General features: G+C 46.1%; 1 protein-coding gene across 9 annotated transcripts; it reads right to left on the bottom strand.

The window, feature by feature from the left end:
- Positions 1-447: 447 nt before the first annotated feature.
- Positions 448-11,060, bottom strand: Fxyd4 (FXYD domain containing ion transport regulator 4). 9 transcript variants are annotated; one of them, XM_047553158.1, is made up of 14 exons: positions 10,793-11,044; positions 10,534-10,608; positions 8,826-9,080; positions 8,513-8,730; positions 5,805-5,938; positions 5,259-5,387; positions 4,366-4,413; positions 3,358-3,418; positions 2,556-2,588; positions 2,415-2,438; positions 1,424-1,498; positions 1,280-1,316; positions 940-977; positions 448-854 (listed from the first exon to the last, which is right to left on the bottom strand). In XM_047553158.1, exons 8-14 carry the CDS (start codon positions 3,395-3,397, stop codon positions 835-837), a joined length of 267 nt encoding a protein of 88 aa, XP_047409114.1. In that variant the 5' UTR covers positions 3,398-3,418; positions 4,366-4,413; positions 5,259-5,387; positions 5,805-5,938; positions 8,513-8,730; positions 8,826-9,080; positions 10,534-10,608; positions 10,793-11,044; the 3' UTR covers positions 448-834. The 9 variants fall into 9 exon arrangements, with proteins under 9 accessions (XP_047409114.1, XP_047409115.1, XP_047409116.1 ...); XM_047553159.1 differs by lacking the exon at positions 5,259-5,387 and having other exon boundaries at positions 10,486-10,608; positions 10,942-11,060; XM_047553160.1 differs by lacking the exon at positions 5,259-5,387 and having other exon boundaries at positions 10,942-11,060.
- Positions 11,061-16,005: the final 4,945 nt, after the last annotated feature.

The following is a 16,005-nucleotide window of genomic DNA, read 5'->3' as shown; positions in this document are numbered from 1 at the left end:
TCCAGCAGCATGTTAAGAATGCATGACTGGCAGGAAGCACTTCCACACACCTCCCTGTGGAGGAAGAGACAATAAAATCTTCAGGGAGCAGACTTCAGATGTATCAAGGAACTCAAATTTGCATAGATGACTTTTGGTTCTAAAATGCACCATGCTTGACTTTTCGGCACGGAGTCCTTGGTGGGGTTTCTCAGGAAATTGGAGAGGGGTATTTCATGCATTGGTCTGAGGGGATATAGAGTTTTACTGGGGTGGACAGGTCAATGAAATAATTGCTGCATTTCCTGAGTTGTGTCATCTGGAGAGTGCTCACTGAATGAGGTTGGGGTTTGGGTCTCCACAGAGGGTGAACCACTGAGGTCATTCTAGGTTACAGAATGTAGCTACCTAGGTCATCAGGACTTGGAGGGTCTCTAGTCAAGGGGTGAAAACTGTAAGGTGTTTTGATAAATCATTGTAGTGTCTTATGTGGTGCATGAATCCCTGTGGGGCTTGCTAGAATGGGAGGCATGGTATGTGTGTAGGAGGGAGCCAATAATGGGGAGGTTCTCTATAAGTGAGCCTCTAGACACACAGGAGTCCACAAGGAACAATCTACAGAAGGCCCTCTGCCATTTCCTCCCAGACCCATAGACAGTCACAGATCGCTTGAGAGAGTGATGAGACCAGTTTAATTTATATATAAATTTTGGACAGCCCCCTGACCGGAAGAGCTCCTGACAACCTATCCTGGAAGAGAAACCATTTCAGAGGGTAAAGCCTCCAGTGGGCAGATAGGAGCAGCCACTGGCAAAGGCTGAGGTCATGAGGAGTCCTTCCAAGCTGGTCCTGTGCTCAACAGGTATTGGCAGAGCCTGCAGAGAGTTGGGATTGGCCTCAGAGATGCAGTCCCTATGTAGTTCCCCTCCCCTCCCCTAACTCCACAGAAGCCCATCTCACCTGGAGTGATGAGTGGTGTGGTTTTATCAGGTAAGGGACTAGAGAAAGGATGGAACCAGATTGGTATCAGATTAGCACTGAGGATCTTCCATCTCTTCTCCCCAAGACTCCTGGTTTCCCTCCCTCTGGAGGCACACCTTGCTTGCTGCTCTTCCATGGTCCCTTCTACAATGGGCAGAGCTTTCTCTGATTTGGGGCCCCTTGAGGTTAATTATTTGTGAATAACAAATCCAACTGTAATCTCAGTGAGTAACCTCCAGGCTGCTCTTCAGGTCTTAGTACTTTTCCTCCTAATAGGTCTGCTCAGCAGGAAGTGCACACAATAGAGTCCCTGTCTCACCTGGGGGTCTGATTGTGCTTGCATTTGCATTTGCCACCTAGGAGAGGAAAAGGAGCCAGAGTCAGAGCCAGCGGGAATTAGGCCCCCCTCACCCCTGCGGGTCCTCCCCCGCCCCCCTCCCCCTCTGGCTGCCCCACTACTCACTCAGGGCCATAGCGCATCCAGCGGCACACAGGAGCCCTGCGAAGATCATCCCACCCAGCTGCAAACTTTCCCAGTCTGAGGTGGGGGTAGATAGAAGAGGACAAAGAGTGAGCTCACACCAACCGTTGGACTCACATTCATTCAGAAGATATTTATGGGGCTGGGGGTGTGGTTCAGTGGTAGAGCACATGTGGGAGGTTCTGCATTCATTCCCCAGCCAAAAAAGAAAGAAAAAAGGTGTTTATAAGCACCTGCTTGGGTGGAGTCTGCCTGTACTATAAATAAATGCCTGCCCACCTGGCACTTAAACATTCCAGGCAATGAAAAGACATGAAGCCAATCAATAGTACATCGTGTAGTATTTTGTGGAGCCAAACACTATAAGGAAGCCAGGCTTGGTAGCACATGCCTGTAAACCCAGTCATTTGGGAGCCTGAGGCGGGAGGATCACCAACTTCAAAGCCAGCCTCAGCAACTTTGTGAGACCCTGTCTCCAAGTAAAAAATAAAAAGGGCTTGGGATGGGGCTCAGAGGTTAAGTGCCCCTGGTTTGTTCCATGGTACAAAAATAAAAAAAAAAATTAAAAACACTTTGAAGAAAAACATAGTGGAAGAGCACAGAGAAAAGGGCTCAGAATGTTGGTTGAGGAAAGCTTTTGTGAAAGATGGCCTCTGAGCTGGCCCAGTGGAGACACCAGCATTGGGAACTAGGGACTGGGGAGAGTGCTGTGAGTGAAGAAGGAGATGAGATGTGAGATACCTACAGGGCCCAACCCTAGATCTCTAGCTCCTGCTCCAAATAAGTCTTCCTGAATATCTCAGGGCATCCTCTGGCTTGCTGGAGTAAAGCTCTCACCAAAAAAAAAAAAAAAAAAAAAACAGGTTTAATCTCCTGCCCCATGTTGCCTACATTGGTCTCAACACCACCCTTTGCCAACTTGTCTGGCAAAGAGGCCCAGGATAGGAAAAGGGTGGGGGATATCAGCTCTTACCATAGTAGAAGGGACTATCTTTATCTGCAGGAAAGAGAAAAATTAAGAAAGAATAAAGACCAGAACCAGGAGACAGGATGTGGGGTCTTAGAAGGGAAACACATGGGGCAGAGTGGGCATGCAGCTGGGGGCCTCACTCACCAAACAGCTCGTTGGTTTCCAAGACAGGCAGACCTGGGTAGGAAGAAAAGAGGAAGTGACACTGGGGTGTCCAAATAAGTCAGCTGTCTGAAAAGACTGGGGAGATGATCCTGGAGCCATCAGATCCCCTCTTTACACTTTCTCCAGCTCCAAATACTCCTGGGATTTTGCTACACACACACACACACACACACACACACACACACACACACACACACACACACACACACACACACGCTTCCTATTTCTCAGGCTTCCCGCTATTTCTTGCATTCTGAATGAGTAACTTTGTTAGTATCTGTTTACCCTTTCCTGAGAAGCTTTCTGGCAGACACTGGCAACTTCTTTGCCTTCTCAAAAAACAGGGCATGTCTTACTTTTTGGTACTGGGGATTGATCCCAGGGCCGCTTGCCATTGAACTACATCTCCAACCCTTTTTATTTTTTATTTTGAGACAGGGTCTAACTAAGTTGCTTTGGGCCTCCCATTTGTGATCCTCTGGTCTTAGCTTCTAGAGTCCCTGGGATTACAAGCATGCACCACCATGCCCAGCCAGGGCATGCCTTTATGTTCATGCCACAGATAGTCAATTTTCCACAGCTCAATGACTTAGGAACCATTAGAACTTTTTTGCAGAGTCCACATTCCACCTATACTAACATTTCCTTCAGTTGACATTTAAATGTAAACATATTTTTTGGACACCAGCCCTCCTTTCAGGAAAGGCTGTCTAGTTTTTACTGCCTTTGCCAGTGAGGTGAAGTGAAAGGAGAACCTTGTCAAGAGGCTGGGAGGACTCACCTGCCAGCACCAAGAGAAAGGTCCAGGTCACTCTTCCCATGTCACAACTTGTAGGGTAGTACTGCAGAGCGAGATATGGGGAGAAAGAGGTGTTTTGGGGTCTGCAATCCACAACCTGCCCCAGGCCTTCAGTGCAACCCATTAGCAAGAGGGGTAAGTAAAGGGCAGAGTCTGGTGGTGAGAGTAGGCTACGAACCTGACAGATGGACCTGCTTATAGAGTGATCTTTGGAAAGTAACTACTTTGTTTTCTCATTTAGACTGCCTAGAGGAGTTATGTTGATTGGTTAATTCTAGTTCAGCACTCAGAACAGTGCCTGTACATAGTAAGGACCGTAGAAGGCTTTATTAAAATCTTTACAACACCTTTCTCCCCATTAGAAAGATGCTATCATTATCTCCATTTCCAGAAGGAAAAAAGAAAAGGAATTCAAGGAGGGGAAACAAGATGCCCAAGATCAGGTGGCTGCTCTTCCAAGTCAGGGTTGGAGGGTGCTGACCATCAGACCCTGGGCTATCCACACAGGTCTAAGCTGGGGTGGCCAGACTCTGGCACTCTCTGGTTGTGTTCCCAGATAGCTCTAGAATCCGAGCATGTAGGGCAGGAGGGCACAGAGGAGTAAGCCACTTGGCTCTGGGAGAAGGGACTGTTGCAGTGAGGACCTCCTCTTTCAGCCGACCCCTCAGTCGTGCTCCAGGCAGCCCCAGATTCCATTCTGAGAATATACATGATATCAGCTAGAAACACCCACTGATGTGTGTGGGGCACCGCTCCTTCTCAGGCAGGTAGTTGCTTCCCACAATTCCATTTATTTATCCCTGGGGTGGCTGAATACTTGAGATAAAGCCCTTCCTAGCTTTCTGCATATTGTTAGCCACAGGCAGGCTAGTGTCACAGGCTCAGTTCTGAAGTCACTATTATTATCTGCTATGCCCAGCTCTGGCCTCCTAATGAGATCACAGATCCTGGGTCAGCTGACTGGGCTTGAGTCCCCTCTGAGCCACTTACCCGTTTTGTGACTCAGCAAGTTACTTAACTTCCCTGGGCTTCAGGGTCCTGTAAATAATAGCAACCTTATAAGTTATAACAATTAAATTAAATGAACTACTATTTGTTTAGCCAAAGAAATATGTCTACCACTGAAAACCTGTTTTTTGTTTTTTTGCGGTGCTGGGGCTTGAACCCAGGGCCTTGTGCTCGCAAGGCAAGCACTCTACCAACTGAGCTATATCCCCAGCCCTGAAAACCTGTTTTAATACATATATATATAAACAAACACATGGGTCCTTTCACTCTAGGAGGAGGTACTGTTGGCATGGCTTCTAAATGCAGTAGGTGGGGGTGGGTTTCATGCTAGGCCAGTCTGAGAATGGGACTTTCCTTCGTCCCTCATTTCCTTCGTCTCTCTACCCTTTCCCTCACCTTGGAGTTCCTGAACTTTGAGGGTCTTATCTCCAGTCCACATGTTCTTTAGCCAAAGGCTAGCTCCTGTTTCCTCCAGGCTCCAACCCATCATCCAGACAGCAGTAACAAAGCAGGAAGCCTCAGTCTCCAGGAGGCTACTGCAGCCTCTGTCCTCAAAACATCTAAGCTGCAGACCATAACTCAAATTCCTGGGGCACCCACCATCCCTTATGCATATGGGTCCCCAGGTCACCCTCCTTCCACCTAGCAGCTCCAAAGTCCTAGCAAGTACCTGCTCACCTGAGAGCTCACCTGAGCCAGGTGTAGAGAGTTCTGAGGAGCCTGCTGGGCTGTGGACAGCCCAGGTGGGTTCCAGCTCTTTAAACCTAGGGGCCCCGCCCAGGGCAACACACCAGCAGGCTGGAGGGAACTGGTCAGACTCCTTGGACTCCTGTAGCCACCCCTCCCCATGTGCTAATCTTAAGGAGACAGCTCACCTGCCACACCCAGGGCAGGGCCATCTGGGGTCCCAGGCCTGCTCATAGCTGAGGTATGAGATGAAGAGAGGGATGGGCCAGGCCTCAGACCCTCTCTGGAGGATTCAGCTTCCTAAGTTCACCTAGATTCTAAAAGACAGTCCAGAGGGGTGTTATTGAAGTGTTGCCAGCAGTGGGGGTTCCAGGGCTTCTGTGTGTGGGTGTCCTGGGGACAGTAGAGTGGTTGAGAAGTTGAGGACTGGCCTTGAGGCTCCATTTGCTCAGTTGTCTCATTGCTTTTACTTGGACTGGTGTTCATGTAGGGGGAGGGCTGGAACTGATGGATACTCCTTGGATTGCTTCCCCTTTGACCAGGCCCTCATAACATGTGATTCTGGGAGGCCAATGGCTATAATCAGAAACTGCCCAGGACCAGCCTGGCTTCTGCCTACCTCACACAGGTAGCGTAGAGTGTTGTGTGTGTTGGAGGGGGGGGGCAGGCAGTACCAGGAAGAGGACAGCCTGCTCTGTTTGTTGCTGGCCAAACTCACCCTGCCACACACATACCTTTAGATGACATCATTGGACCTCTGTTCTGTTGTTCTTCCAACCTGATTCTTCTTTGCCAAATGAGGGACAATTTGTCTAGAAGGTTAACAGGGATGGCTGACAAGGAAGTGGAGATCTCTGACCTGGGCTTCCTGGGGAAGGCAAGATGAATGGGTGGTTGGCAGAAGTTGGAGAGGGGATGCTCTCCACTCCACTAGGACAGAGCTGGGGCAGAACAGAGAGACTCTTTGAGTAGAAGACTCTACCAGGCCATTGACCCAGAGTTGGCGGGGGGGTGGTTTGGAAGGAGCAGGCGCACTCTGAAAGTAGAGATGCAGGGTAGGGGGATCCCCAGACCCATCCTTTGCATGATTCCTCTAGGACATTCATCAGAACCTCTGCACAGAATCAAGCAGGCTGGAGGGCTGATGTTACTCTCCCTGTGTTTGTTGGGGACTAAGGGAGTTACCACCAATGAGAGGGCTCAGGGCAGGGCACAGGGCAAGGAAAGGTAGGGGAAGTTGGGAATAGAGTTGGGCCTGGTAAGGTATCCTTGGGGACTAAGTGGCTGAGAAACTTTTGGGCTAGGTAGAAAGCATCTCTCTTTCAGAGACATGAGGTTCTCTGTCTCCCTAGGAGTCCCCCATCAGGAACAGGAATAATGGGGGTCTCTCCTGGGCACTGTCTATGATCTCTGCCCAAGATTTCATGACCAGGCAGGGATGGAGAAAGCAGGAACACCTTCTACCTAAACATGCGATCTCTGCAAAGATTGAAACAACTCTGCGTGTACTAATTTAAAAATATCTCCCAGACATATTTTTAAGTGGAGAAAATTATAGGTCAGTCTGAATAGGATGCTGGCACCTGTGAAAAAAATTTGAAATGTCTTTAAATCTTCCTGTCTTCAGGGACTCAGAAGCTATTGGTGGCAGGGTTCCTTGGGCAAGAAGTCCAAGTGCTGAGGGGCAGGCAGAGGGGTCGCTCTCTACTGCATTGGCCCTTCTATGGCTACCACATGTGTTCAGAAACAGAAGTACATACACTAATTAAGGGCAACCTCTCTGGGTCAGGCCTGGTTGTGGCTGCTGCTGCCCTCATGGCCTGTGTCCCTGTGAGCTGCACCAACCTTGGCATAGCATAGAGGTGTCCAGGGAATCTCTGAGAGTTTGGTGCTTAATTCCCTGAGTTTGGTGCTTAATCAGCCCAGTTCTTTCCTTGAGCTATTATACACATTATCTCATGTGTATCTCATAGCTCACAGGGGTCCTAGGAGGTACATATTCTAATTATTTCCACTTTATGGATAAGGAAATTAAGGAAGAGAAAGGTTAAGTAACTTGCCCCATGTCACACATGGAGTGGATGGTGATGTCAGGACCCTGGCTCAACAGTGTGACAGTGATACTTTCACCTTTTACCACCTATGGTGACTGCCTCACTGTGCTTTTGAGTGTGGCCTTTTTGGACACCAGTCTCCTGGGGAGTGGATCTGAGCCTTCTTGGCATTGACACCCTAGGCATCTGTCCCCTGCTCTTTCTTCTTTCATATCTCTGGGTATCCCCTGACATTCTCCCCAAGTGTGGGAAGTAGAGTTTGGTAGCTCTGAAGTAGTAGAGTTTGAACCTGGGATCCATCTTCTAAGATGTATGATATTGGAGGGGGTTCCACCTTCCTGGGTCTCTGTGTTTATTTTTTTCATACCAGGGATTGAATCCAGGGGCACTTAACCACTGAGCCACATCCCCAGCCCTTCTGGTTTTTTCTTTTGAGTCGAGTCTTGCTAAGGTTGCTGAGGGCCTCACTAAGTTGTTGAGGATGGTTTTGAACTTGTGATCCTCCTTCCTCAGCCTCTTGAATCACTGAAATTACAGGCATGCACCACCACACCTGATTGGGTCTCTGTGTTTAAATTTATTAAGGGAGAATAGTTAAGGGGGCTGGAGATGCAGCTCAGTGGTAGAGCAGTTGCATGGCATGTAGGGGGCTCTGGGTTCAACCTCTAGCATCATTAAAACAAACAAACAAACAAACAAGCAAACAAACAAAAACCCCCAAGAAGTGAAAGCCTGGTGTAGAGGACTTGATTGCTGAGTAGGGCAGTCTTGTCATGGTGGTCTCTGTGGGGGGTTGGGGTTGCACATAGCATCATGTGTCTCCCCTTATCTTATGCTTTCTGCCTGAGTCTCTTGTGTCTTTTTAAGTCTCTCCCAGTGCTGGGTGTGGTAGCACATGTCTATAATCCCAGCTGCTTGGGAGGCTAAGGTGGGAGGATCACAATTCAAGGTCAACCACTATCAATTTAGGGAGATCCTGTCTCAAAAGGACTGGAATGCAGCTCCATGGTAGATCAACCCTGGATTCAATCTCCAGTACTGCATAAACAAAGTAAGTAATAACTTTCCCAGCCTCTGTGTATGAATGTGTGTGTGTGTGTGTGTGTGTGTGTGTGTGTGAGAAAGAAAGAGAGAGAGAGAGAGAGAGAGAGAGAGAGAGAGAGAGAGAAAGAAAGAGGAGAAAGAGAGGGAAGAGAGGGAAATAGCTCTCACGTGCACATGTAGGGCCAAATAGACAAATAGACAATCTCAACTTTCTGATGCCTGTGACACTTGGCCTGTCTTGGAAGGTAGGAGAAATCTCACTATAATGCCAGGCAAAATAGTAGCCATGTGCCTTTTATTTGACCTTTGGTCAATCTTAAATAATTCCTGTTTTGTTTCCTTACCTCAAGAAAATAAATGCTTTTGAAGATGCACTATATTCTTCACAGAGTTTAAGACAGAGTTTGGAGAAGGGAAAAGTACATTTTGGTAAGTGTGAGACTGGTGGTGACAGTGACAGACAGGAGGGATGCAGGTGTGAGTGCTGTTGTTTAGGTTCTACTCTACTCCACCTTCTGCACCCAGCAAGGCACAAGTTCTTTGAATCTTGACAATGCTTGCTCTGGAAAGAGAAAAAAGAGTTGAAGCAGTTCTCTCTCTCTCTCTCCCTCCCTCCCTCCCCCTCTCTCATATTTTTTGATATCTCCAGGTTTTGACCTGTGCCCACCCAGCTCAGGTTCACTGGCTGACTATCACCAGCTGCCCCTGATTTCCCTGTAGGTCTCACTGCCTATCACTCAGCTTCCTTTTGTAGTAGATAAGAAATCAGACTCCAATGCATGGCTTCGGGGGTTCTGATAAGGAATGCATTTTCAGGAAGCAGGGAAAGTGACTTCTGAAAACAGTCTTCACTGCCAGTCCAAATCCTCAGGAATCACACCTTGAGACAGCTATCATTCATTCTAGACCGTCCTAGTGGATGAAAGGACAATTTATTGAAAACTTGGTTGATTTTCTCCTCTCCTCTCCTCCCTTCCCCTCCTCTCCTTTCCCTCCTCCCTCTCCCTCCCCCACCTTCCCAGTGATGCTCAGGATTGAACATAGGACCTTGAGCATGCTAAGCACAAATTCTATCACTGAGCTACACCCCCCAGCCCCAGTAAACACTTCTTAATATATATAACTTTAAAAACTTCCTGCACCCACTATCATGACCATTTACAAGTAATGGGTTTAATACCTAAAAAGATAAATTCATTAACACAGGAATTGACTTTGTACCACTTCCAGCACAGAACGTGTGGTTGACGGCCAGTGAGTGTGTGGCCAGCCTTAAGAGCCTCTCAGAGGGGACAGACACAGTGCTCAGGCATGGTGTCCTCTATAGATGTGGTGACTTATCACTGTGCTTGCAGAAGTTACACATGGGATCTGGGTTCCTAATTCCTGGATCCCCTACCTTGAATAGGGACTTTTTTTTTTTTTTTTTTTTTAATATATATGTATATTTTTTAGATGTTGATAGACCTTTATTTTATTCATGTGTTTAAATGAGAAGCTGAGAATCGAACCCAGTGCCTCACACGTGCTAGGCAAGTACTCCACCACTGAGCCACAACCCGGGGGGACAAGTTTTCTTTTCATCTGTTACAGGTGATAATACCTCATGGCAATAGGGATGGAACGATGGATCTTTGAAGAGGGTAGAAGTTGTAGGGTAGGAGGAAAATACTAGGGCTTTCTGGAGATGTGGATCTGAGGTCCCTTCCAAAGTGAAGGTGGTACTTGGAACTTACAAATGCCTGCTTTCTTTCTGCTTATTCTATGTAGCCTGATAGAGCAGAACTTGGCAGAGGAAATGAAAATTTGTGGGTTGAGTCCTCACTCCCCTACCAAGGTACAGTGTAACCTAGAGCAAGATTTTCTTTTCTCTATAACAGTTTCCTTCTGGAGGGGTCTCTCTCATGATGGTCCCCCTTTCTCCCATGCTGCAGATCTTTACCACGTGTGTATCAAGATCAACTACAGTAACAGCTCCTGTGAACTGAGCTCTCACCATGCAACTGTCTGCTAAGCACAGGGAGTATAATTAGAAATAGTTATCACAAACATGCAAAGTAGATGTGGTCTCTGGGAATGTAGCTCAGTGGGAAAAGTACTTGTCTAGCATGTGCAAGATCCTGGTTTTGTCCTCAGTACCACCAAAAAAAAGGGGGGGGATCAAAGTAGATTTGGTCATTGTTCCTACTTCATGGATAAACAGAGAAAGACAAGTTGCTCAAGTGCACACAGCTAGTAACAGAATTTGACTCTAAAGTATGTGCTGTTAATGGTGCCTCTGAATCCTGAGGTTAAGGAACTTTATTTACATCTTTACCTGGAAGGCATTCATTCCATAAATGTACTGAGAGTATTGAGGGCTCACCATGGATGGCCTCTGCCTCTTGCTGCTTGTGCATGATAGCTCATCAGAAGGTTGCGATTATCTATTTTGAGGGATCTGGAAGAGGAAAGAAAATAAATGCTTCCGGAGAGAACCAGAGGAAGGGCAGAGGAGTCTCTCAGTCCTCTGGGGTCTCTCCCAGTTGTCTTGGATGATACCGACCCCCCTCTCAGTGTCCTCTCCCTCAGGTCCCCTAGGACTGCCCAGGTAAACAGATCTGGGGTTCACTCTGTCAGAGAACCTTGGGGAAGGATGCAGCTGACTGCTCGCCTGTGTGAGGGCGGGAGTTGCGCAGAGCTCTGTAGAACTTCCGTCCGGGTGCTAGGTCTTAGGACCGAATGTTGGACAGTCACCGGAAGCTGCCCTCCCTCAGGCGGGCTTTGAGCTCACCGGAGAAGGGGCACAGAAATGACGAGGGGGTCTCGGAGGCAGTCACGCCCCTCTGGACCCAAGGGAAGGCCTAAACTTCCTTACTCCGCACAATCAGGCCTAAACAAACAACCCATAAGCCTCTTGGAGGCCTCTGTGCGGGTAGTCACAAGATAGCCAATCGGAGCTGGCACATTAGAGATGAATAGCCAATCAGCACAAAGGAATGTCGGTGGAGGCGGGGTCCTCAGGAGAAGCCTTCTCTGAGGCGAAAACCCAGTTCATGTGGGCGGGGCTTTCCTGTAGCGGAAATAGTCCCGCCCCTCTTCCCGTGAATTGGCTGCTCAGGTTTAACCGAAGTGCCTGTCAAGCTGCCGCCTTACCACGCTTGCGCAGCCTGTCGGGGCGGGGTTGCGCTGCTCTGCACACTCAAAACAGTAGGGTTTTTACCGGTTCATTCACCCATTTGACCGAGGTAGACCACCTACCTCGAGGGTGGGGGTCTTCAGTAATCACAGCCTCTAAGGCAGTCAACATGAAGAGACAGCATAGTGGGTGAGGATGGCAGGGCGGAGTGCACTCTCGGGCCGATTCGGTGAGTGAGGCCAGATGCCCCGCAAACGTGCCTCAGATCCTGGGAGTGTTTTCAGCAAAGGAAAGACACTGGTAGGTTTGCATTTGAAAACTCCCTTTGGGGAGCTGCTTAGGAGGGTAAGAATGAAGACCTGGGTAACAGGAGAGCACCTGAAAGGGTTCTCCCTCTCAGGCTATGACCCTATCAAAGGAATGGACTGTTGAGCTCTAAAATCATATCACTCAACATGGTCAACCTGTCAGTGGACCAACACTGTTAGGGAAGTTATGCGACACAATTCCCTTTCCTTGCCACATTCAATCCAGTTCTACTAGCAACTCCGTTATCTCCCTTATTCAGTCTTTTCTCTCCATCCTAGACCTTATCCTCTCTCCCATGGAAACCTATTCTTTCCCAATGTGCCCAACTCAGTAGCTGCCCACTTAGGGTAACTTTTCCGTTCATGTGCCTCCACTACCCCAATGGTGGGGACCCACTTTTCCCAAGCCCTGCATCACAGTTATTGGTATGTCTATTTTGATCACTTGCCTCCCTTTTCTCCCATTTCCATGATTGCTTATCATTCATGGCATTGCCCTCAGAGACCCTGACTCCTAGCAGGAATTCAGCATGGAAACTGGATATATGTACAAATTAAATATTGAACAAAATCAGGGATAAATTACTGAGTAAAATGTGAATGAATAATTAAGTCTTTAAAAATCCTCTTAAGCAAGGTGTAGTGGCATCTCAGCTGTAATCCCAGCGACTCAGGTGGCTGAGGCAGGAGGATTGCAAGTTCAAAACCAGTTTCAGCAAATTAGCGAGGCCCTAAACAATTTAGCAGTACCCTGTCTCAAAATAATAAATAAAAAGGACTGGGGTTGTGGCTCTATAGTTAAGTGCCCCTGGGTTCAATCCCCAGTACAAAAAAAATTTTAAAAATTCCCCTCAAGCAACATTTGAGATGACCACTCCTCCTTGAAATTCCTCTCTGCTTTTTCTTTTCAGCTCTAGACCACCATGCCTACGCCTGTCTTCTGTCACCACGTGATTGTTTCACAGGCTTCTGAAGCTCAAAATTTCCCAAAATAAATGCTTGGTTTCTTCTTTAGATTGTTCCACCTACTCTCTATCCTCCATCCAAGCAATAAAAGCAAAAACCTGAGCATCATCCTAGATTTTACTTGCCCCCCCAAGTCTCTATATCCAATCATAAAACAATTTCTGTCCTTTTTGCTTCCTAAATATCTATATGACTCACGTTTTTCCTCCTCTGCTCTTCACACAAAGTACAAGCTTTGACTTTCAAGGCTCTACTAGAACCACCTTCTCTGAATTCTCCCTCAGTTCTCTCCCATGCATGATAAGCTCCAGCAACCCCAGAATCCTTTCGTTAAGACTGTTGCCAAAATCTCTGCCCTTGTCCCCAGTGCCAATCTAATAACGAGAGCACAGTTTTGAGAAAAAGGAAAAAGAAGGTTTATTGCTTTACTAGCAAAGGAGAAATAGGGGCCATGTTCTGCCGATCAGCAGGAACATGAGGCTTTAAAAGAGTTGATTTAGGTTGGGCTGTAGCTCAGTGGCAGAGTGCTTGCCTAGCATGTGTGAGGCACCACATAAAAAATAAACAAAATAAAGATATTCTATTCATCTATAACTACAAAAAAGTTTTTTTTTTAAAGTTGATTCAAAGGCTACATTGCATATGTTCTCTGGAGTTGTGATTCACTTGTTAATTTGGGAGATAGTAATTTCTGAGACCTTCTAGTACCATCTTCAGAGTCTGGATTAATTTGTTCCTATGGTGGGTGTGTGCTCAAAGACAGATAAATCTGCCTAAAATGGGGAAGAAGGTAATCCTGTTTCCCTTGAGACTAGGGAGGGGGAAAGATTAAGGAGAAGAAAGGAGAGAGGAAGAGAAAGAAACATATCCATTAGGAAAATAAGCTGCCATGGCAGAGTAGCATTATGCATAAAGCATAAAGTGGACCCCTATTATAAGACCTTTAAAGTCTTTGCATATGCTACCCCCTCAGGAGCATTCCCTGTTCCCCATATCCATGTATTGAAGTGGTCTTTGAAGGTTTTTGAAAAAACTATAATACTTTTTGCATAGCTTTATGTTACTATTTAAAATTTAGCACAAACTTAAAATAGTTGCAAAAATATAATTTCGAGCATATTTTAATATTGCTATGTTAAAGTAAAAAACATATGCAACTCTTACTATATCCAGTGGAATCTGAACATACTATTTTGACTCCCAATTATAGTACATATAAAGATTTACATAAACAACTCTTGTTTAGCATTAGTTTATTCCAGTCTTTTTTTTTTCAGTAGTTTAAATCTTTATTCTTTTTATTTATTTTTTATTTTTATTTTTACAAACTGCATTTTGATCCATTGTACACAAATGGGGTATGACTTTTCATTTCTATGGTTGTAAACAATGTAGACTCACATCATAATCATACATGTACATAGGGTAATACTGTCTGTCTCAGTCTACTATCTTTCGTTCCCCCACCTGCTCCTGCCCCATTTTCCTCTACACCATCTGAAGTTCCTCCATTCTTTCCTTGCCCTCCCCCACTGCCGCCTTCCAGTCTTTTTTCCCCCTCAATCTCTATTTCCTTACCCTTTCACCCATAGAACTTAACTTCATATGTTTTATTCCTGAAAGACTTTTATTGACTACCTGTCAAGTGTTTATTCAAACACTTTCTGTGTCTCCTTATATTAGTACATGTTCCTCATGTTTATTGAGTACTTGCTGTCTGGTTGGCTGTTTTCCAACACTTTCTATGTGTTAACTCATATAATCCTCCCAACTTCCTAGAGTTAAGGTCTGGGCTGCCTGACTCAAAGGTCAATATTTGTAAGAGGAAGGTTGGTAGGAAGAAATCAGGCTCGAGGGCTGGTAATCTTTTTTGCCCCCCACTCTCACTTGGGATTGAACTCAGGGTTTCCACTGTGCTACATCCCCAGCTGTCTTTATTTTTTATCTGGAGACAGGGTCTTGCTAAATTGCTGAGTCTAGTCTCAAAATTGCAATCCTTGCCTCAGCTGCCCAAATTATTGGGATTACACATGTAACAGTGGTCCACTTTATGCTTTGAATATAGCCTTTGCTGCTCTACCACTGCAACTTATCTTTTTACCACTGCAACTTATCTTTTTATCTTTAGTTGTAGATGGACATAATACCTTTATTTAATTAATTAATTAATTTTTATGTAGTGATGAGGATCAAACCCAGTGCCTCATGCGTGCAAGGCAAGCACTCCAGCATTGAGGCCCAGCCCCACAACTTATTTTTAAAATCGATGTCTCTCTTCCTCGCTCCCTGTTCCTCCCTAACCTGTCCCCCTCTCTAATCTCAGGGGAAATAGGATTACCTTTCTTCTCCATACTAGACAGAGTTAATCTATCCTTGAGCACTAATTTACCATAGGAATGAATTAATCCAGACTTTGGGAATCTCAGAAAGATCTCAGAAATGACTATCTCGTAAATTAACAAGTGAATTACAACTCCAGACAGAGAACATATGGAATGTAGCCTTTGAATCACCTCTTTAAAAGCCCCCTGTTCCTGCTGATGGGCATAATCACACAACCTTTGGGACAGGAGTCCCCTGTGTTTCTCCTTTCTAGCAAAGCAATACATTTTCTTTTTCCTTTTTCTCAAAACTGTGTCCTTGTATTGGATTGGCATCATCAGGGACAAGGACAGAGCTTTCAACACACACAAAACTGGTAATCTTGAGAATGGAGGATCTCTCTCCTCAAAACTCCATCTTAGGGGTTTAGGGGCACAAAGGACTTGGATAGGGAAAGGAGGAGCAAGGCAGAAAGGCTGTGTGTGGGGGGTGGCGGGGGTCTTTCTCATCCAGGGTATGTATTCTTTTTCTTTGGTGGGAGCGTGAAATGGATCTCAACTTCCTGTGACTTGTACCTGTAGTTCTTTCTAGACAGAACTAAAGGCTGAGAAGAGGTGTTACAAAGGTTATCAGATGTTCTGTACATCTAATGAAATATTATTCAGCAGTTAACACCTTAGCCATTTGGGTGGGGCTTCTCTTTAGAATTTAGAATGGTGAGCAAAAGGGAGGGAACCTCCAAGTATAAGGGAGGGGCAGGGCAAGGCAAAAGTAACTGCCACAGACAACTTTCAAAACAGCTGGTCTGTTATACAACCACCTTGGAGGGAGGCCTCATCACTCCAATTTGAGGATGAGAAAATGAGTTGCAGGGAGGTTAGGTGATGTGCCTGTCTCCAAAGAAACCAACATTTATATACAACTAGTTGCACATGTAATTTACTTTTAATGTGATATAAAAGCAATTTTATTGAGATGTGATTCCCTAACCATACATTTGACTCATTTAAAATGTACAGTTCACCCGGGTTGTAGTGTATACCTGTAGTCCAAGCTACTTGAGAGGTTGAGGCAAGTGGGTTCCTTGAGGATAGGAGGCTGAGGACTGCCTGGACAACATAGG

Source organism: Sciurus carolinensis, chromosome 5, assembly GCF_902686445.1.
Source record: "Sciurus carolinensis chromosome 5, mSciCar1.2, whole genome shotgun sequence".
Taxonomy (NCBI): Eukaryota; Metazoa; Chordata; class Mammalia; order Rodentia; family Sciuridae; genus Sciurus; species Sciurus carolinensis.
This window is presented reverse-complemented; position numbering and strand designations above follow the sequence as displayed.

Excerpts from the sequence above, each read along its gene's own strand:
- Fxyd4 (XM_047553159.1), bottom strand. The coding sequence starts at position 3,397 with ATGGGAAGAGTGACCTGGACCTTTCTCTTGGTGCTGGCAG. Across the intron at positions 1,317-1,423 it reads TGGATGCGCTATGGCCCTGA|GTGGCAAATGCAAATGCAAG; the intron begins GTGAGTAGTGGG and ends TTCCTCTCCTAG. Across the intron at positions 855-939 it reads CACACCACTCATCACTCCAG|GCTCTGCCAATACCTGTTGA; the intron begins GTGAGATGGGCT and ends AACTCTCTGCAG.